This window comes from Micropterus dolomieu, linkage group LG06 (genome assembly GCF_021292245.1).
Source record: "Micropterus dolomieu isolate WLL.071019.BEF.003 ecotype Adirondacks linkage group LG06, ASM2129224v1, whole genome shotgun sequence".
Classification (NCBI taxonomy): domain Eukaryota; kingdom Metazoa; phylum Chordata; class Actinopteri; order Centrarchiformes; family Centrarchidae; genus Micropterus; species Micropterus dolomieu.
In genome coordinates, this window is record NC_060155.1 from 22599847 (window position 1) to 22620645 (window position 20799).

A 20799-nucleotide genomic window follows, 5' to 3' on the forward strand; every position below is an offset into this window, starting at 1 on the left:
CTATCGAACATCTATGGAAAGAGCTGAAACTTGCAGTCTGGAGAAGGCACCCATCAAACCTGAGACAGCTGGAGCAGTTTGCTCAGGAAGAGTGGGCCAAACTACCTGTTAACAGGTGCAGAGGTGTCATTGAGAGCTACAGAAAACGTTTGATTGCAGTGATTGCCTCTAAAGGTTGTGCAACAAAATATTAGGTTAGCGTTCCCATCATTTTTGTCCATGCCATTTTCATTTGTTTTATTATTTACAATATTATGTTGAATAAACAATCAAAAGAAAAGTCTGATTTCTATTAAATGTGGAATAAACAATGGTGGATGCCAATTACTTTTGTCAGTTTCAAGTTATTTCAGAGAAAATTGTGCATTCTTCGTTTTTTGTGGAGGGGTACCAACAAATTTGAGCACGTCTGTATGTGTATTATACACAAACATGTTTCCCTTTAATGCCAATATGTGAATTGTATGAATAATATGACTTAACAGAGATGCAAAAAAGCCTTTATCAAGACAACAGACTAGACTTGAGTAAGTGAAAAAAAAACAATGAAGGGGACAAAATAAAGGAATTAACATATAAAATAGAAAAAATAAACAATTATACAAAATATAATAAAAAAATTTAATAAATAAAATAAAAATAAATAAAATTATGAATGACATAAAACTGTATGAGACCCAGCCGTGCAGAGGAAGTAGTATAGCTTACCCTTTTGATTGCCTCACCCACTCAAAGCTCAGCATTCATTTCATTCCCCAAAGCAGCTTTAGATTGGGCTAGGCCTTCCCCCAATTTACTTTCCTGTAGTACACTTCTATTCCTAGGTTGTTTCCCCATCCAAATAAATGATGTGACCAATTTCATAGTGGGATGGATTGAAATAAATAGTGGAATTTTGAAACAATAGTAATTTTTACGGTGTTACTTGTACCAGTTGGAGCCAAAGGGAGGTTTTTCCATCTCTGAGACTCAAATTTTATTTAAGAAAGTTGGGGATTTAAGTTTGCAGAAGAAAGAGCTGCCTGAGAGTGAATAATATTAAGGCCAAGATATTTGAACTTGACTGGAAGACTTAATTTGTCCTTTTTTTCTGATTTTTGACATTTCTCTTTCCCCAGCCTAATGAACTATCCTTTCCAGATCTCCCACTGCTTCATCCTTGTGTCCTTGGCCTCAGATGATTCCTGCAGCGTTCTTATGTTTGTGATTTGCACATCTGCCTCGCACAGTTTCCCTTCCATCTATTTTTCCCTCCATCTCTTCTCCCTTGCTGTGTTTTTCTGCTCTGTGTCTGTGACAGAACGACATGTTTCTCTTTAACAGCGACGAGGCCTCAGTTCACACTGTCCATCTTCATTTCTCCTGCTTTTCCTCTTGCTAGGCTGTTAGGCATGCTCTGATGTAAGCCATCATATGCTTCACACAGGGAAATCTCTTGTCTCTTAGTGTAAGGACTGCTTCTCTTATCCAGTTTTTTCATTTAATTTTCTCTTCAACTAGACAGTTGTTAATAGTCAGCTTGAAAAACCTGACAATGTTTGTCAACATTGCAACATTTGGGAAATACAGTTTTCGGGTGAGTTATATGAAAGGATTGATAACACTCGCATGTGTATGTTTTACTTTTGGACAGAGCCAGACTTGCTGTTTCCCCTTTTCCAGTCTGTATGTAAAGGTAAGCTAACCGACTGCTGGCTGTAGCAAAACCTGCAGATGTGAGAGTGGTCAGTTAATCTGCAAGAAAACAAATTAGCATATTTCCCAAAACGTCAAATTATTGTTTTGGGCAGTGCCAAAAGGAATATTTTGGGTGGTACTTATGAACTGTATTTACAAACTTCATGTAAAGGTTGTGTCATTTTATGTGCCTCTCTGATCATGTTGACAACAATGTTATCTAAAAATGACCACAAATAAGATTAATTAAAAATTAAACATTATCCATCCTTTTGCATGCTTACCTAAAATACCTACTAGCCAATGATTTACTGAGATAAACTTCAGGTTGTAAGTCTAAAGACCTTACCGCTACTGCTAGCCAAAAACAGGAAGACATTGAGTAATATGCAAAAAAGTGTGTTATCTTTTTTCCTTTGTGCATGGTGCCAAACATCACCTCATGAAACGTAACTATAACTGTTTATTTACCAGTTTCACTGTCATGACAACAGCCGACCAGAATAGCCACCTAGGCTATGTGTAGGAGGTGTTTTCACCCAGGTTGCTAAATGCAGTCTCTGAACTATTGTTGTGTCTACAGCAACAATACATTGGTGTCAACAGTACACCATCAACATGCCTGAATTCAAAATGAAATATATTGTACAATGTTGTCATCTTTCAATAACAAATTTGATCTGCCATACCTTTGTCTTTCCTTTTGGTACATAGTAGATGCCAGAGGCCCTGAGCACGAAGTAGCGAGGTTTCCAAATCTTTTTCCCATCTTCCTTTAAGTATAGCGTGCCCTCAAGATCAGGAACAATTACAGTAGAACCCCCAAAATGCTCCTGCAGGGTCAGAGGGCATGCACGAGTGAAATTAACACAAGATAGAGAAAAAAGAACATATCTTAATTTTGTTAAGCACTCTTAGTCAACTCAATTTATTTAAAGAGCATATACATTCCTACATAGAGAGAATTGAAATAGTTGAGGCAAAAAGAAATAAAAGCATGGTCTATGGTTTTAAAATCCTTAGTCCCTGAATGCCAACAAAATGCTCAAGGTGGTCCAAAAGGATCGAGTGATCGACTGTGTTGAAGGCAGCAGAGAGATCTAAAATAATTGAAATTGTGTGATTTGTGTGAATCGTGATTTGTGTGAATCGTTTGTCACCCTCGGGAGAGTGGACATGGTGCATCCTAAAACCTGACCTGAAATTTGTTCAAGAAGGAGATGAACTATGATAGTGGAAGCATTAAACAAGGGCTGAGCTTTGATTTTAGGTTTAGGCAGTTGAATGAAGAATATTTGTGGATGCAAGTGGTATAGAATAATGTGCCCAGCCCAGCAGGGGGAGATTGAATGGGGGCAGAGGTGACAGAATTGGATACAACGTTTATGTAGTAGATAGTATTTTGTTATGATGATGATATTGTAGAAATATGCTTGTTCTTCAAGATTACTCCTAACTGGGTAGATTTGAAATAGAAGAAATTTGTTTTCATATATGTGGAGCAAAGATTTCCATATGATTTGTTACAAGCATACAATAGGTGCTCTGCTGTTTCTACATTTATGTGGGTCTGCAGTAGTGAAAGTACAATGGTTTGCCCTTTCCACTTTATTGTGGGATGGCATTATTACAATATTTATCTGGACCCTGGGGGTTGGAAAGCCAAAAGTAAAAATAACGTTATGACCATATGCATGTGAAAGATGTTACAAAGCTTTTACAAAATTTTAACCATTTTCACTCTCTGTAATGACACACAGCAACTTCACATGTAGTTTCAGGAATAAGGTGTGAGTGTGACTATAACTGACCTTGAGTAGGAGTTGTTTGGCTTGCTCATTAATCCCACTCAAACATGCTGTCTTCTTTTTCCACATGTAAAACATCTTCAGGGCGAGAAAAGAATTATTCATTTACTGACTAAGCGTTAAACTGCGTGATCAAACTTTGGCGAGAAGAAAATCCATGCACATTTGCATGCTCACCTGAGGGTCTGTGAACATCACATACTTCTGAGGTCTTAGCACAAAATTGATTTTGTTTTCACTGTGGCGAGTCCACATAGACAGCGGCTCCACTAAATATTCATGGTCCTCAAAGCCTCTCTCTGAAATGATAAGAAACCAGCCTTTGAAAGTGTGTATCAATCTTCAGTCCTGAAACATGTGTGCAACAGTGTCTCCTGCCTCTGTGGAGGAGTTTACTAGCACGTGCAATATGAGCTTGCCTGCATATGATTTGAGTTTGTGTACAGCATGTGTTCATCTCACCAATCTGCAGCTCAGGGTTGGTCTCACACAGGCTCCAGTCGATGCTACAGTCACAGTGTGTCTTCTCAAACAGCGTGTCCAAAACCTCTCGCACAGTCTGTCTCTCGTCCACCATCAGTGTCTTGGCGCTGCCGTCACTCATCATTACTTTTACTATCAACTAGGAGAGGCAGCAAGCTCAGTTACTTCATCTGTGTAGCTGCGTGATGAAGAAAGATGCACAAAAGCATGCTGATTTTACCTTCCTCACTTTGGCTTCTTTCAGCCTCTCCAGAGCCAATTTAATTTTGTCTGCCTTTGAATGGGGCTTGCTCTGGAAGCAAAATATGAAGAGATCATCAGCATTTTAATGAAATTACAACTTTTTTTATGATCAGTGACAGATTCTAGGTTACCATCTGCCACTCTTCAGATGATTCAGCAGTGTTTGGTGGTGGAGGAAGGGCAGCTGCTGGCTCAGATTCCTGAGTCATGGCTGATGCTGAAAGTTGATTATCTGTATCGCTGCTGTTTTTAAAGGTTGATATTGATCCAAGGTCAGCCATCAGAGCATCCAGGTCGTGGTCCTCCAGTTCATTAAGAGACTCTGTGAGGAGATAAGGGTGCAGTTTTGACATTAAAGTAAGAGAAGCAACATTGTAAATGTCACTGGTTGAATCCCTGGACTGGCAGGACAAATCTTCTTGGTCAAAATTAAACAGCTCCTTCATTAGCACTGCTGAGGTACCACCAGCCTGTGCCTATTTTTAATACTGTATGTGTCACATGCAGCTCTCAGGAAAAACAGACTGACATGATCTGTTGATAATCATATCAATATCATACCAGCAATATTACACCTTTTACTGCAGTTTCAATGTCTGTATCTGCAGAATATGTCAGAGACATGAAAGAAATAGGCTATTTAAATTTTTTTTTTTTAAATGTGGCCAACACCTCCATTTCAGATTAAAAGCCAACTGTGGGCAGAATCCTTTCATGTGTTGTCAAGGCTTTTATAGGCAAACTCAAAGTAGAAAGACAGGTCAGGCAGTAGCAGCTCCACAACAGCAACACTGTCTGTGTGGGCGCTACACACGTGCAAGCCGCAGTTTAGCAAGGTAGGTTAGCTCTTTCTCCCGTTAAGTCTTTTTGCTAAACTAAGCTAGATGTCTACTGGCATCTCATCTTGGCAAGAAAGCAAACAAGTATATTTTCAAAGATGTCAAGCTATTATTTTAACACAACTGTCTCACTTATATCAACGCTAAATACTCTTTATCTCACTCACTTTTGTTGAAGCGCGAGACTAGCTTTGATTGTTCTGTTTCATCATTTTTTTCCCTCATAATTTCATTGAGTTTATTTTAGTCCCAACAGCTTGTAAAAGAATTTGGTGTTTTTACAGTTGTGCCACAACCATCCACTTCCTTCATTTCCCAAACTGATTATCTCCACCTGCTTTCCCAAGGTTGGCATGACCTTCTGGTGCAAGAAAAAATAGTCACTCCCCATCTCCCAACAGAAATCTTATCATTGGAAATAGTGCTTCATATTTCCCCCACTTGCATCCTCCTACTTCACACTTACTGTCAGGGCAGTGACTCTTGGTTGCTGGAACATCTGGAAATTGAAGCTTTGCATGAGAGTATCTTCAACTGAATGAGTGCTTACCATTTAAGTCTGTGAAGCCAAAGGAGAAGGTGCTCTCTGTCTGTGAGGTAGGATTTATGTCTGGTGACTCGGCTGCAGGCCCTAAACTCTGCAGCGAAGTAATGTGATGTTAAATTAACATGTTACACCAGTGTCTTATAAATTTTAAACAGAAGTCTGAACTGTAGCTTCTGTCAAATACAGAAGTGTATTTGACAGAAGCTTAAGTTTCACGTAACGCTTGTAAAAGCCCAAAAATCAAAGTGCGCCGTGTGTCTGTGAACTGCTCTGAACTGATGTTTAATTATGTAACGTGAGACTGTTATTTATTAGTGACTTTGTTTCCCGTCACTTTATTACGCTCTGTTTTAAAGCTGTACCAATAATAGAGAACACATTGCACTATCGCTTACTGTATGCATAGACAATAAATCATATGTCAGTTCATTAAGAAAAACTGATTTGTCAAAACTGTGATGTTGTAGTCGCTCTGTTTTTTTTGGAACAAGATCACTAACATAACTGTCCACAGGCCCAATCATATTTTATAAACAAGTTGGGCAAACTGCCAACCCGTACACAAAATTATGCCTGCCAGCATGCATTTCAAACCTGATGACTGTGACTGAAAACACACGTCGTCATGCTAGAGCGGCTGCTTAATGATGACACCTCCAGGCTCCTTAAGTCAGGGTTTTGTCTTCGGGCTCCAGGGCAGTAAAGCAGACAATGCACCCAATCAAGGAAATAAGTTGAAATACTTTAAGTCCTTTTGTTTCTCAGACTCTGAGACAATCCATGCTTTAATCAAAATACCTTTCTTGCAAACTCTGGTAATAAGTGGTGTTTGTCACTGTGATGGCTTTCCAAGAGGACACATGCCAAAGTGACATCTAGAGCCCTTTTCTGGTATGTCTGATGTAATGTTTAAGATTGATCCCATTCTCAGGGCTGTGCTCATTTAGCATACATGGAGAGATTTGAAAAGGACAGTAATGAATTGCGCCTCAGGCTGAGGTTGCATCAGTTAGAAGTGTGTAATGTTTTTCTTGGCGAGCTGCAGATATATGATGAGCAGCTTATGTGTGCTTAAGGGAATCTGCGGCAATTGCCCACGGTCCAATCCAGATGCGATGATTTCACATCTCAGCGTCGCCTTGCATTTTTCTGAGGCTCAGTATAAAAACAAATACTGCCTTTTATAATCAGATAATGTCCAGACTAGTGATGTAAACATCAAATGATTTGTCTGATTCACTTCTTGTAACCTATTCCTACTTCCAAAACACTGATTCTGCCAGAGTCTCAGCTCATCTGGTCATGTTTTGAGAAAGAATGCGACCAAAGATGTTTGATATCACACTGTTGTTTTTCTCAGTTCCAGATGAAATTTACTAATGCAAAATGGAACACGTCGTCCATTGTATTTTTAGCCATATCTCAAAAGCTGTTGTTGGTGCAGACATTCACAGTTCTCAGAAGATGAATCTTAATGATTGGTGATTGCTTGACTTTCCCTCTAGCACCACAAGAAGGTCACCAGTTTTGTTTTTCAGTGAAACTATTTAATGTTGTACAGATTCATGTCCCTGTTAAGATAAATTGCAATAATTGTGGCGATCCCTTTACTTTTTATAGCGCTGTCATCAGATTGAAATTGTAATATATCCAATACCTATACCAAATACCTGCAAAACTAATGGCATTCTCATCAGCAGCTAATTTACTATGTGTAGTGCTAATTAGCAAATGTTAACATGCTAACAGGCTAAACTATGATGGTGAATCTGGTTTAGACTTGCTAAACATCAGCATCTTAGCACTGTCGTAAGCATGTCAGCATGTTGACCTTTAGCTCATTGTACAACTAACCTGAGAGAGGTGATCCATCTCTCCGAGCAGGTGACTGAACATGGCATCTATGTCGTCCATCTGAGAATGGTAGAATAAATCATTTTAGATTTTAGCAGCAGTACAGGGATTTAACACAATGTAGAAAGTAGATTATAGGATACTACAGCAGTAGCACCAGGAACCGAAAAACTTTCAATAATTTCAGTTCAGTTTAAATTCAGTTTCTAATGGCAGCAGTTCTGAAATAGTTTGTCATAAACTAAGCGTAAAAAGTTGGGAAATAATCTCTATTTTAAGGCCTGCATAACAGTTGAAATTTCTGTGGTGTGGAGATACAAACACTCTTGGACACATGCATGCACATGTACACAGTTTGGATATGTCTGTCATAGCTGTAAAAACAAGAACATGCATGTTTTTAATCTCTCCACAGAGAGAAACTGAAATGTGTATTTCGAAATGTGCTCACAGTCAGAAACACTGCAATGCGTGGTCACTGCCATGATTCCACAAAATGACAAAGCAGCGTGTGTGGCAGGTTAAAACAGTTTAAAGTCACACAAGTTGTTTTCATCACTGTCCAAGCCAATAAGCCTAATCTTCAATAAACTGTAGCGGTTGAGCTAAATCCACCTAACTTTGTTAAATATGTCATGAAGAAATCAAACATGCCTCACTGAACATGATTTTATACCTCCTCTGGGCCCACATTCCACTTGCAGAACATAAAATTCATAAATATGCTCACATAAACTGCAACTTCAAAACTGATTTACTTGTTCCCTTGTCTCATTTTGCTGAAAGGCACCATGTGAGGTCAAGACAAGCAGCCATTTCCCCTCAGAATATTTTAATATGAAGATTCTTTACTTTAGATTTGTTAACTAAAAATCTAAGATAGATTCAGCACAGATTGAAATGTCTTCTGAAGGTTTATGATCTTAACTCACTGCATGATCTGTCAATTACGGGTGATAGCTCAAGTTGAATACATTACGTTCTTTGCATTAATAACTGATCATTTCTGAAAAAAAGGGCTTCATTGAGATCAAAGATTTTTGTCAGGCAAAACTGTTTGGAACTCAGCGTCTTGGTTTGTCCAAATGGAGGTGGAACCTTGCCAGGTTTAGGGTCAAAAATACATCTTGCATGTGGAGCCGCTTAAAAAGCAAACTGAAGAATGAGCTCCCTGTTTTGTCTTTGAGACCTTTGCTATGTGCAGTTAGCATTACTGTAACAATAGATATTTGAATTTCGTAAATTCATAGAAACTAGAAACAATGCAGGCGGTATTGGTGGTAGGTTTTTTCATCGTCACCTGCTTCTCGTCTGCATGTTAACTTCTCACTTCACATAATGGAAGTTTTCTGATGAACAGCATGGACAACGTGAACATGGTGCAACCCTGCAAAATACCTGGAAGTACACATGAACTACTGTCTAAACTAAAACTAATATACACAACAGCCTGCAATGCCTATAAACTTTTCATTTATTTAGGAATGTATTTGTTGGGGACAGTGCTGAAAACACATTTTAACACGTTACAATAACATGAAACAAATGTGTTGCATGTAGGATTTCTAGCGAAGGCTAATTGGTGACCCCTGTCCCTGATTAGCTTTCCATCATTCAACATTTAAAGTGATAATACAGTATTTGTTTGCATTGTATTCTGAGCTTTAAACATTGTTTCTGTACATTTTCTGCTTATGTAGTACATTTTCTGTTTGTGTGGCACTAGAAATAACTTGACTATAAGCACATAAATATGAACATGACACATGTCTGAACTTCATCCATATTGTGTCTGTTTCTTCATGTGACAACTTCTCCCCTTTAATCACCTTTAATCACATTATGAAATCACATTTTTATTAAACATGCTTTATTTTCATTCGTCTCTGTGTCTCATTAAGTGTTTGTGTTATGTTGCAATGCTTAATTCTGTAATTTATTAACCATGTTCCACTTCACATATCCTGGTGTTCAGTTTGCCGTCTGCTCAGTGGATGTTGGGAACAGCTCCAATCCCCTTTGAGCCTAAATACAACGAACTCTGTATTCAAGCAGTCAGATGTATGTGAGTTTCGGGCTGTGAAGCCAATACTCATTTCCTGTTTTCTTGTTAAACCTGCAATAACTAAATTCTTGGCCATTTAAGGACAGCAGAAATAAACTCTAAACACAACAATGACATTTTATCACCTTTTCACTTTCACATCCAGCAGACATGAGACAACATGGCAAATGTAAATCCAACAGTTACTCTCTTTTTAGTTCAGTTTCAGATAAATATCTTTATTCTTTAGTTGTTAAATGCTATGCTTACATTCACCAGCTAGTTGCTAGTGTCTATCTGTCATAGGAGTGGGACAGATAGTGTGCGGTGAGTTTTTCAGAGCTGCTTTGGCAAAAACGACGGCTTGCTTTGGTTGAAAATAACTCAACGATCATAAAGTTGTGATCATAAAATCAAAACAATTAGCTGAAAGATGCTAAAATGCTTTGGGGAAATGGGGAGACCATAGAGTTAGGTGATAATTATTTGGGGTCAGATATGGAGAAACATTCTCATTCACTTGGAGGCGTGTTTCTGGTTACCTGATGAATGTAAATCAAATATTTACTCGCCTTTAAGCTCTGTTTTATCCGCCTCTTTAGCTGCTAATAGTTCACCAGTCGCACTGTGTCTGTCTGCCTTTTGGTGCTGAGCAGCAGTGTACAGTTCGTTTATCAGAGGTTTTTCAGTGAATACAGCTGCCTGCTGTGGCTAAAATCTGAACTATGAGAGCAATGAGTGTGAACCAACACAGTGAGCTAAAATATGCTAGAACACTCTGTAAGGCTGCGAGCAACCCCTTTTAAGTACAAGTAGTTATGTGATCCATTGTTAATAAAAAATATCAAAGCTGCTTTAATATCATATTTTTTGCCTATAGATATATTTTCTTTATGTACTTTTTTAAAACCAGACTTGGATCACATTGTGATATAGCTGGACATATCAGCCGAGAAAGAGTGAAGAAATTCTCTACAGTGAACATCAGGGTGCGACAAGCACAGCAAACATCTGTTTGGCTTTGTTTAACTTTGAGCTGATATATTTTAGACATTAAAGCTGCAGCTTGTGGTACGCAAACTGCTTTGCTGCTCTCTATACCATGCTGTTTTTCTTCATGTACACTCACATATGTATGCACACATGCAACTTAATGTGCATATACGCAAACAGAAAGACGTAAGTATACAGTCCTGCCTGTGCTGTTCACTCTCATTCTGTGTTTATGCTGAACAGTAAACAGACCATCCATTAAACTGTAATGAGGTAAAACGGGAAGAGGGGAGATGGTAGTACTAAGTATTGTTTCCATATGAAAGTGAAATGTTTGGATCAAGAAGGTGAACATCACCTTTGTGACTTCTGCCTCACACATGTGAAAGTCAGTCCTTACTTCTGTTTCCGTAATTTCTGTCTAATGTGAAAAACACATGCATATCAATATTAATAACTGGTACTTCATTGATACTGCATTTGCAGTCCCAGGCATGTGCTCATCAAATCGTGCATTACAAAGCCACATTTGTTTATGAATTCCATGCTCTCATCAGGCATGTCAGATTGTTGCTGCCGTCTCCCACTGTGGTCTCACACATCAACAGAACGAGGAACCGCCAGGAGACAGACAGGCAGACTAACAGGGCCAAAGCCTGTGTACAAAAAGCTCTTTATTGAGACTTATTTGCATGAAGGGAATCAGAAAGCATTGCCTGCTGACAGTAAACCAATATGTTTTCTCTCTTCTTGTGGTTGAGCGCTTCTTAGTGTTTTCCAATTAGTAACACAACCATCCATTGGCTGCCGTGAGAGGACATGTGTTTGTCCTAAACAAAGCTGATGTGGCTGCTCAAGAATTTAACTCTTAAACTCTTAAAGGGACTAACAGAAGGGATATATATATATATAGATAGATAGATATATAGATATATATAGATATATATAGATATATTTTTTTACATAATAGTACTAAATGTGACATTACCATATTTGTATTTTATTCATCTACTGTACAGTTGCCTTACACACCTCATAAACTTCTTCACAATCATTTAAAATGTGTTCTTACCTTTTCTCTCTCTTTCACACATGGGAGCATTCAAGTGAGTGTGAAGGCTAAAAACCAAGTCTATTAGTAACCACTTGTACATGTGACTTTGTCTGCACTGCCTCTGCACAAATAAGTTAAACTTCCTGTGAAATCAGGAAGTAGATTTAACTGTTTCTCTGGTAATGCAGAGTGAGGTTTAATTTTCTATTTCTGTTGCTCTTCTGTGGTGATTCCACAGCCACAGCTACTTACCATAATATACCTTCCTCTTCTCTTAATTTCTCACTGCTCTACATGATCATGGTGGAGCCAGACAGATGTTCCCTTACAGATGCATCTAAAAAGATTTTAATATCATGGACAAGATTTGAGGCTCAGGAAACGTTTACAGGTGTTTAGACTTAATTAGCTGATTAGAGCTCTTTTCAGGTTGACATTTCTGTATTATTAATTCTTTATATTAACATTTTGAGATACTGGATTTTTGATTTCCGTGAGCTGTACGCCGTAATAATCAAGATTAATACAAAACAAGAGCTTGAATTATTTCACTTTTTTAATACACAGATCACTTGAGGTAATGCAGCATTTAACTAAGTAACAACTTACAGGGATGGATGAAAAAAACAAGAACACTCATATATATATATAAGTATATAGCTGTTTCAGCAATGGAGCAAGCAGCTTTTACCCTCCTACAAAATCATATTGGACAAAGTCAATTATTGGCAAGTAGAAAGATATATGTAATCAATAACAAGAAAGAGATGCAAGATGGACATGTGTGCTCACTTGGTAAACTTGCTAAAACTAATGCAGTCTAATAATGAAGTCCTTTTTTGTTGAAGCTGTTTTAGAGAGGTGTTTATTCAACTCATCATTTTGGAGGATGCAGTTTGTGATGCTGTGATGCTATGCTATTATGTTACAATGACGGGTGCTTCTATTATTTTGTCCACCACATTCATATCAATGAGGTTAAGCTTAGTAACAGTAACACCTCTCTGTTCAAATAAAATAAAAATAATATTGTCACACATGAGAATGGGGTGAGGTGTCAGCAAGAGACTGGTGACATTAGCACCTCTATGAATAGTGCTGACAGTGAAAGAAATGTCTCTTGGTTCAAAAACAGCTCTGACTGTCTTGTTGTGGTTGTGAATGGTCTGTCAGCTTGTCTCTTCTTAAGCACAGAGTTGGTGTCAGAAAGTACACTCTGAATCCTGATCCTGTGTGGTCTCACTTTAGCCTAAGTGAGTAAATTAGTAATTGTGTCTAACTGCGACCCTACTATCACCTGCTGCACATGTGCATGTGTGTCCACATTGCAGTTTCAGCCATCTTTTGAGAAAGTCCCAAATCAATATATTTATTGTGTAGCCTAACTGTTCATTAGTGTTTTTGAATGATTTTTAACAAACAACTTGTGAGTGGTGGAGGATTTACACATATTGCAGATTCTCAGTGTGTGTGTGTGTGTGTGTGTGTGTGTGTGTGTGTGTGTGTGTGAGCGCGTGTGTTGGTGTGAGTTCCTTTTTGCCATGAAAATGGCAAGAGAGGAAACATTTAAGTGTTTCTAATGTGGGTTAAAGCTTTAATCAAAGCCATGCGGGGTCAGGGAAAGGAAATGGGAGTGGTAATGAACTGTAATAAAGTTTACATTTTACAGGAGAGGCTTTTGGATACAACTTTACAGTATCACAGAGTAGTGTTTTAAAAGTCCTACAACTGCACTCTAATCCAACATTACAGAACAGATCAAAGCTTTGGCTTCAAATAAAGCAGAGATTTTAATTCTGACAGAGCTTGTTAAAAAACCCCAGGGCTGGTCCTGTCATCATAATGAATGGCAAAATAAAAGGGAAACTGAAAATTAAAAGTTATTTGCCCTTTGAATAGGATAGCTACATGTGAAAACATCTTTAAACAAAATTTCTTAAATTCCACTGGACCATTAGGAAGTGGGAGTTCTGTTAACTGTAAATACAAAACTGCTTAAGAATGACCCACCAGAGTGTGAGAAAAAAAATAACATTGGAATTGTCCAAATATCTACCACATGCACAGCTTAAATGGGAATGGAGTGACTAGGCAGAGTGGTATGTCCGGGAACGCTATGGGTTAATTTAAGACTAGAAGCAAAGCCTGTTGCCAATTACCAGCAGTGAGCGCCACATGTGGGTTAGACGTAGCTATCTCCAGAAGGGGCAAAGGGGGCAGAATCCGCGGTGCTCAATGTCTGTGCAATCAGTTATTAAAAACCTAGTGGCAGTTACATGTATGGGCAGTTACTAATTTGAGGGATTTCTTTCTTTTACAGAGATGATCAAACAAGATCTAGTGAGCTGAAGGATTGATGCGCAAAGGAGGCCACCATTCGCCCGTGGCCTGTTTTCTATTTTTGCCTTTCAACATTTCAATATGGCACGTATCTCGACTATATTTTTACTCTTTGTAGCATCTATACTCAGGGGAGCACTGAGCGTATCTGAAAACTGCCGGGGCGCCCGCTGCTTCTCTGGCCAGGACTGGAGCAGAACATGCGCCGGAGCGCACTGCCAGGGACGCACAGAGTCAGTAGCGTTGCGACGGCAGTTTCACCACTCTGCACAATCCAGACAAGGACAACTTCACTCGAGTTACCAACATGATTCTCATTCCAGTCATCACCAAGCCCAGAGCGCGCCGTTAGCGCCGTATACCATCATCCAACCTCAGCCGGGAAGCTTTGCGCAACACGCAGGTACGGATGGCTCCAGGAGGACGAACCCGAGAACCATCACGGCGGAGGTGTTCCATCCTGGCTGTGCAGGTGGGACCTGTCCGACCACTGTCTCTCATCGCCCACCGAGTGATGACAGTGCAACACGGGAGTGCAAAGGGATTGGATGTAAACTTCCCCTCCGGATGCGCCAGAAGCAAAAGCCTTGCGTCGGAGATGGTTGCGGTACGCACGGAGGAGACGACGGGAGAGGAAACTCTTCACCGGTTCATGTGACAGATAGAGCGGCGCAGTTTCTGGACGAACTTCCAGACTTTGGGTCGGAACGTGGCGCATGGATACAGTTGACATGTGACATGAAACCAGGTCAGTGTCAGTCTGTGAGTGATAAGCCACAAAATGGAAATGCAGCCTTCTCAGTGAGAAAATACTAATCACTTAAATTCTCATGTAATAGTTGTTATTTTTTTGCCACAGGGACTAATGAGTTGCCCTCAGAGGACGCTCTTGTACTGCAGCTGCAGCTGTCTAAGAGTCAAGAGAAGCTGGTTGAGGCCCTCAGGGGCCAACAGGACGAGGTCAGGGAGCTTCAGAGGCTCCTCAGTGAGCAGCAGGGGACGCTGGTCAACCAGCAGAGAGAAATACTGGAGCAACAGAGGAGGATGTATGAACAGATGGAGCAAGTACGACTGCTGTGATTGATGATGAAGGATGTATTAATAGTTGGTGGTTTTGTTATGGGCTGTGATTAGAGTAACATTAAACATGTATGTAGTTGAGGTGGATGGAAAACACCTGACCTACAGAAGTCTTATTTAGTTAGATGATGCTGACCACTGACCTCCCTGTGGAGGATCTATTCCATATGGGCATCAGAGGAAAAGGATGTTCTCTCCCACAATCGACCTGAAATTAGGACATTTATGCAATGGGCTGACCACAGAATAATTATACATTTTGTAGTTTAATTTTTGTATGGATATCATAAAACTAAAAGTTATTTTATTTTTCTATTTCCAGGTTAAAGCCCAGCATAAGTTACTGATGGACAGCATCAAACAAACAACTTTCCAGAACCTGCAGGGGGAGCTAGATAGTCACATGGAAACCTTGAGTGGGCAGGCTAGAGCCCAGCTAGCACAGCAGGCTCTCTCTTTGCACAAGGTGGACATGGAGGCCAGCGTGATGGAGGTGAGCTGAAAGTTGAATGAGGGTGTACAAGTGTGTTAGAAATGTAATGCATGAAAAACCAACCTGGCTGTCAATATGATGTTTCCTGCATCCTGCAGATGTTTCCTTCTTCAGAGCCATAACTAATTTCTAAGTAAAGGCACTGTGATAAAAGTCAGGCATGTATGACACTGACTTTAGTTTCATGCAGCCATCATTTTGCAAGAATATGTATATATTATTGTTATTGTTGATGTTTTGGAGCAAACTCTATATATACACACACCCAGTGGTAGAAAGTAACTAAGTATATTTACTAATGTCCAGTTTTAAGATACTACTTTACTTCACTATTTCAATTTTCTGCTACTTTATCTGCTGCACTACAATTTAGAGGGAAAAAAAGTACTTTCACTGCACTACACTTATTTAGTTACTAGTTACTTTCAAATTCAAATTAATAATAGAAAATATTATAAACAATAGTATTATTGTAAGTTAAGATAAGACTTTACAATCTACACCACAGTATCTAAACCTTTACTTTTGAAAGTTTAAGTTAAGTTTATGCTACTTTTACTTAAGTAGAAGATCTGAGTACATCCTCCACCACGTCACAGATCTACTGCAAAAGCATGCACCGCACTGTAGAAGAATCTTGAGTAATTAATCCACAGAGTTCTTACATTCATACCAGCATGGATCTCGCATAATGATTTCTGACCTAATGTTGACATTCTTCATCAAATTAACAAAATATCATCTAATTAAACATAAATGTTTTCCTACTTCACCTAGCATATGGATTGGACAAGTAAATAAGTTGTCAGCAACATATGACATCTGGCTAGCTACTCTGCACTGCCTTCTTTATGTGATGTAATTGCCTGACTGTGGTGGTTGATGCCATCAGGTGGGTCGCTCCCTGTTGGCCTGTGGGAGCTGTGGCCCTGAGGAGTATTGTGGCTTCAGCAGTGGTCGTCCTCGCTGTGAGAAATGTACCATCTGTCCTGCCGGCTTCTTCCTGGTCGCCCAGTGTTCAGTCCACGCAGACAGAATCTGCCAGGTTAGCACGGCTATCTTTTAACAGTTTGACAGTTGAACTTGTGGACATAAACAGCACAAATCTTTAAACATGGGGGAAAAAACTAAGCTTTTGTTGATGGGTCCCTGAGATACCTAACACTGTTTCACAATATGAATACTATCTAAAGTGGAATTGACATCACAGACAGAAAATGACTAAAGAAAGTATAAGACAGGACAAGAAAGCTATCAGGTTTAAATTTTAACCCCCCATAGATGGCAATGTCTGTTTTGGTCTCCACCAACTCATGAGGGAAATATCTTGCTCTTTAGCTCTTTAGCTGCTAAATGCTCCACTATATTCAACAGAAGCTGATAATTTTGTCTGTCTGCAGTTTGGTGCTGGACAGGTACTGTGCAGTAGGTTAATCAAAGTTGTTTTCTGAAAACAGCTGCCTGCTGCTACCTAAAAATATACTATGAGTTCGGTGAGAGTGAACTAATACAGTAAAGTTGCAGGCCGGAAAACCAAAACAATGAGATGGAAGACCATATAAAGCTCTGTAGAGCTGAAGGGATCTACAAAGTAGGGTGGCTTTCTGTGCGTTCACCACTATTAGCAATTCGTTTCACATACACGTAGTGTTTGACAAGTAGTCAAGTATTAATAATAGCTGTATCATTTATTCATCATTGCAGGACAGAGATGAATGCCTAGAAATAGCTGATCTGTGCGGAGATCAACAGAAGTGTCTCAATACTCCAGGTAACATCAATTACTAAAAACCTTTGTCAATATTGCCTGCATTTGCTTACAACTCTAATTTCTGTATAATAACAAATTGCCAACACTTCCACATTTCCCCTCCCTTCCATTTGTTGAACTACTGACTGATTAGTTAGAGACATTGCTTTCAGACATTGAAATATATTTTGAACTAACACTCAGCTTTTGTTTTCCCTATCATCAGGTGGATTCAGGTGCCAGGACATGACAGAGCGAGAAGCCAACTCAGGAATGTGCGGTCACGGCTACTTCTTCAACTCGGACATGGATGAGTGTCAGGCCTGTAATGAGTGTGATGGAGAGCCCGTGTCTTCACCTTGCACCTTCAACACAGATACCGTCTGCTCTGGCCCTGCTGCAGGTGACGGCACCCTCTCTCTGTCCTGGGCCGGAGATGTGAGTCTGCCTGACGCAAAAGGCCACAATCTGGCTCACGCTTTCCCTAACATGCAGCTTCATATCCAGGGAAGAGGTGACGCAGGTCTGGTGTCCGCTGAAGACGGGCACCTGGTGGTCAGGCAACATGGTCTGGTCTGGCTTGATGAGAATCTCTCTGTGAGCCATGGCTGTCGTAGCTTCATCCAGTTGTGTCTGCGTATGAACAACACAGACGGCTCTGAAAGTCGTGACCTCAGTGGCGTTAGGGTCGAGCAGCGGGAAGGAAGGTCGCTCCAGAGCGTCAGCATCAGTGGGGTAGCAGAGGTCGCCCCAGGTCACACGATCTCCCTCTTCCTCCGGAGCGCAAGCCACCACTGTAACCAAAGCAGTGAAGGTCTGCAGCTGTATGATCCTTCAGCATCTCCACTCAGCCTCCTCTGGCTCTCTCATGACACCGGAGCTGTGGCCATGACAGCGCAGGCCACGGTGTCCGCACACTACCACACAAACTATCGCCCGCTGTTCCGCACCACCTCCACCTCAGACCCTTATGTAGTGGGGCTGACTCACGATGGCCGAGGGATCCGTTTTGCAGAAAGTGGCACTGTGCGTTTTGTCTTCCAGCAGGCGTTGTACTCTGTGGGCCAGGCATGTGTGAGTGAAGGCTTCCAACTGTTGGCGTACCTCAACCATAATGGAACTGGCATGGAGCTGGGCCGTGCCTTCAGACCAGGCGTCCACTATCGAGACACATCCATATCTCTGTCTGGAGCAGCTAAAGTTGGCCCTGGGGACACATTGGGTTTTGAGATCCTCTCTCCTGCTCAGTGCAACGTACGTTTCTTTGGTGATGAAATAGGCATCAGTACCCTCAGCTTGGTTTGGGTCCCGGCTGCTATCTCTTCCTCTCTGTCTGCCACCGTGGCTCACACCGGTCTTCCCTCAGGAGCAGTTCGAAACAAGCCACTGTTCTTCCGCCAGACCAGCGCTCAGGTGTCCCAGATGGGGCTGGTTGGGAAGGGATCCACAGATCAGAGACATGATTTTGTCTTCATGGAGAGTGGCACAGCCAGTGTGGCTCTGGATCTCAAACTCATTCACTCCTGCAACTTGGTCAAGGTGACTCTTCTAAGGCGAAGTGATTCAGAGGGGTCACGAGGAGGTCGGGAGGCAGAGGCAGCCCGACCTGTACCTTTAGCCCAGCAGGTGGGTGGTCAGATGCCCGAGGGCAGCCATTGGGCCAGTGTGAGCTTGCGGGCGTCTTTCCAGGTTCATAATGGCACAGCGTTGTTCTTCACATTGGACTGTGTACGCGGAAGGGTCAACCAGATCAGCCACCAAACAGGAAGTGGAGTGTCAATCCTCTGGGTGGCTGCATAACGTAAGAAAGGCAAAACTTTAACATGTTGTTTCTTTATATGGTTTCCAGTTCAGTAGGCCAAATGTTAAACCATTTATATGATGGACTGGTTTGATTGGTTTGATTTTAATGGAATAGTTAGATATTTTGGGAAAGACATTATTTGTTTTCTTGCCGAGAGTTAGATGACAAGATTAATATCACTATTAATATCACTGAATATGAAGCTACTACCAGCAGCCTGTTAGCTTAGCTTAGCATACAGACTGGAAAATGGGGCGAACCAGCAAGCCTGGCTCTGTTATCTTATCTTTTTTTTTAATACATACAAAAAGCAACAAGTTGTGGTGTCATGCTATGCAAGCTGCTTGCCTCCAGATTTTGTGCTAAGCTAAGCTAAACATCTGTAATCAATGTGTAATAGACAGATATAAGAGTGGTATCGATCTTCTCATCTAACTCTCTGCAAGAAAGTGAATAAGGGTTATTTCCCAAACTTTTAATTATTCCTTTAAGCTGCTTGATTTTGTAGTGAGTAGTCGACAGCTAATTTGTGTCAAAAATGTGGACTTTTATTTAAGACATGCAGCATTGTGCATCACTATTTGTATTTATGCTAATAAAAGTATTAGAATTGTGTAATGATTTCTACAGTACCAATGATGGCTCTAAGCAACTGTGTTCACCTGATAATCCAGGACAGTTTTCTCACGCTTGGGTTTTTTGCTTTTTCATGTTCAGAGATTTCATGTGCTGTACTTTCTCTGTCTTTTATTTATGTAATTCACTTTATCTGTTGACGCCACAGGACCTTCAGATCATTCCCACTGTGACTACAGCTTTTTCTTCAGTCACCAAAAGCAGTTTGCTGGTGCTGGTTTCATTCAGGAGTGTGTTTTTTAAGAGCATGTGTTTCATTTTAGTCGCCATTTTCTAATGTGAGCATCTACTGCATGCCTTGTTTAGTGACCACTTTGTGCATATTATGGACTTAAAGAGGAGGCCCTGTGTTTTTAGTAAACTGTCCTGGATAGACCGCATGCTATTTTAAATATTAACACCTTAAGATATAGTTAATGTTTACTCAAACTAAACTGTAATAAATTGTATATTTGATGTTTTATATTAAATACACTAGAAATAAAACTGCTGCTGCCTCTGTGTAAGGACTCTGCTCGGTGTGACATGCTAGTAGCTTATTGTATTGTGGCTAATGTTAGCTAATGTTAACAAACTTTTAAGAGTAACTGATATTTCAAGTTAGTTGACTGACTTTATGACTCTAATCTACGTGTGTTACAGTTACTGCTAATACATTTTTGCATTCAGCATTATTAACATGGTTTAGCAGTAGCGTTTAAAGTAATTAGGACACAGCTGCTAGTCATGTGTGCCTTAGTAGCAGTAGTAGTATGAAGTATTCATAGCTAGTCCACAATTGCAAGAATATTTCGTAAACGTAATATTTCTTCTTACAAGGTTTTTAAGGTACATCAGGATCGCAATCACAACAACCTATATCAGGTAATATATTGCAGATTGTCCCCTTGTTCATTGTAATGACAGAGATTCCCTTGCTCTTTGTGCAGAGCATGTTTCATCCCAAATCGCTGTATAGATCATTTAGAGACATAATCTTGCACATACTAATTCTGTCATGGTTATTTTTCCCTATGTGCTGCAGTCATAGACTGGAGACTGAATTGAAAAAAAATGTTTGAAAATGTTTGCTCTTGGCAGAAGCTGCCAGGTGTTTCCTGTTAGACATCAAAGAACAGAGGTCCTTTATCATGAATTTAAACAGTTGAAATTAT

General features: G+C 40.2%; 2 protein-coding genes across 2 annotated transcripts; one reads left to right on the forward strand and one right to left on the reverse strand.

Moving 5' to 3' along the window:
* LOC123972519 (amyloid beta A4 precursor protein-binding family B member 1-interacting protein-like) lies at positions 1 to 11571 on the reverse strand. The gene is made up of 10 exons (XM_046052044.1): positions 11561 to 11571; positions 7452 to 7511; positions 5601 to 5688; positions 4343 to 4533; positions 4189 to 4260; positions 3948 to 4107; positions 3663 to 3784; positions 3489 to 3563; positions 2367 to 2510; positions 1 to 105 (listed from the first exon to the last, which is right to left on the reverse strand). Exons 2-10 carry the CDS (start codon positions 7509 to 7511, stop codon positions 1 to 3), a joined length of 1017 nt encoding a protein of 338 aa, XP_045908000.1. The 5' UTR covers positions 11561 to 11571.
* A 2213-nt stretch (positions 11572 to 13784) lies between these two features.
* Positions 13785 to 20044, forward strand: si:ch211-252f13.5. The gene is made up of 6 exons (XM_046052384.1): positions 13785 to 14630; positions 14742 to 14947; positions 15285 to 15455; positions 16348 to 16500; positions 17160 to 17226; positions 17432 to 20044. Exons 1-6 carry the CDS (start codon positions 13964 to 13966, stop codon positions 19003 to 19005), a joined length of 2838 nt encoding a protein of 945 aa, XP_045908340.1. The 5' UTR covers positions 13785 to 13963; the 3' UTR covers positions 19006 to 20044.
* The last annotated feature ends 755 nt before the right edge of the window (positions 20045 to 20799 follow it).

Coding starts and splice junctions, on each gene's coding strand:
- LOC123972519 (XM_046052044.1), bottom strand. CDS start 7,511: ATGGACGACATAGATGCCATGTTCAGTCACCTGCTCGGAGAGATGGAT. Junction 3,785..3,947: donor CAACCCTGAGCTGCAGATTG/GTGAGATGAACA, acceptor TTATCATTTCAG/AGAGAGGCTTTGAGGACCAT. Junction 3,564..3,662: donor TGATGTTCACAGACCCTCAG/GTGAGCATGCAA, acceptor CTCGCCCTGAAG/ATGTTTTACATGTGGAAAAA.
- si:ch211-252f13.5 (XM_046052384.1), top strand. CDS start 13,964: ATGGCACGTATCTCGACTATATTTTTACTCTTTGTAGCATCTATACTC. Junction 15,456..16,347: donor TGGAGGCCAGCGTGATGGAG/GTGAGCTGAAAG, acceptor TGATGCCATCAG/GTGGGTCGCTCCCTGTTGGC. Junction 16,501..17,159: donor ACGCAGACAGAATCTGCCAG/GTTAGCACGGCT, acceptor TCATCATTGCAG/GACAGAGATGAATGCCTAGA.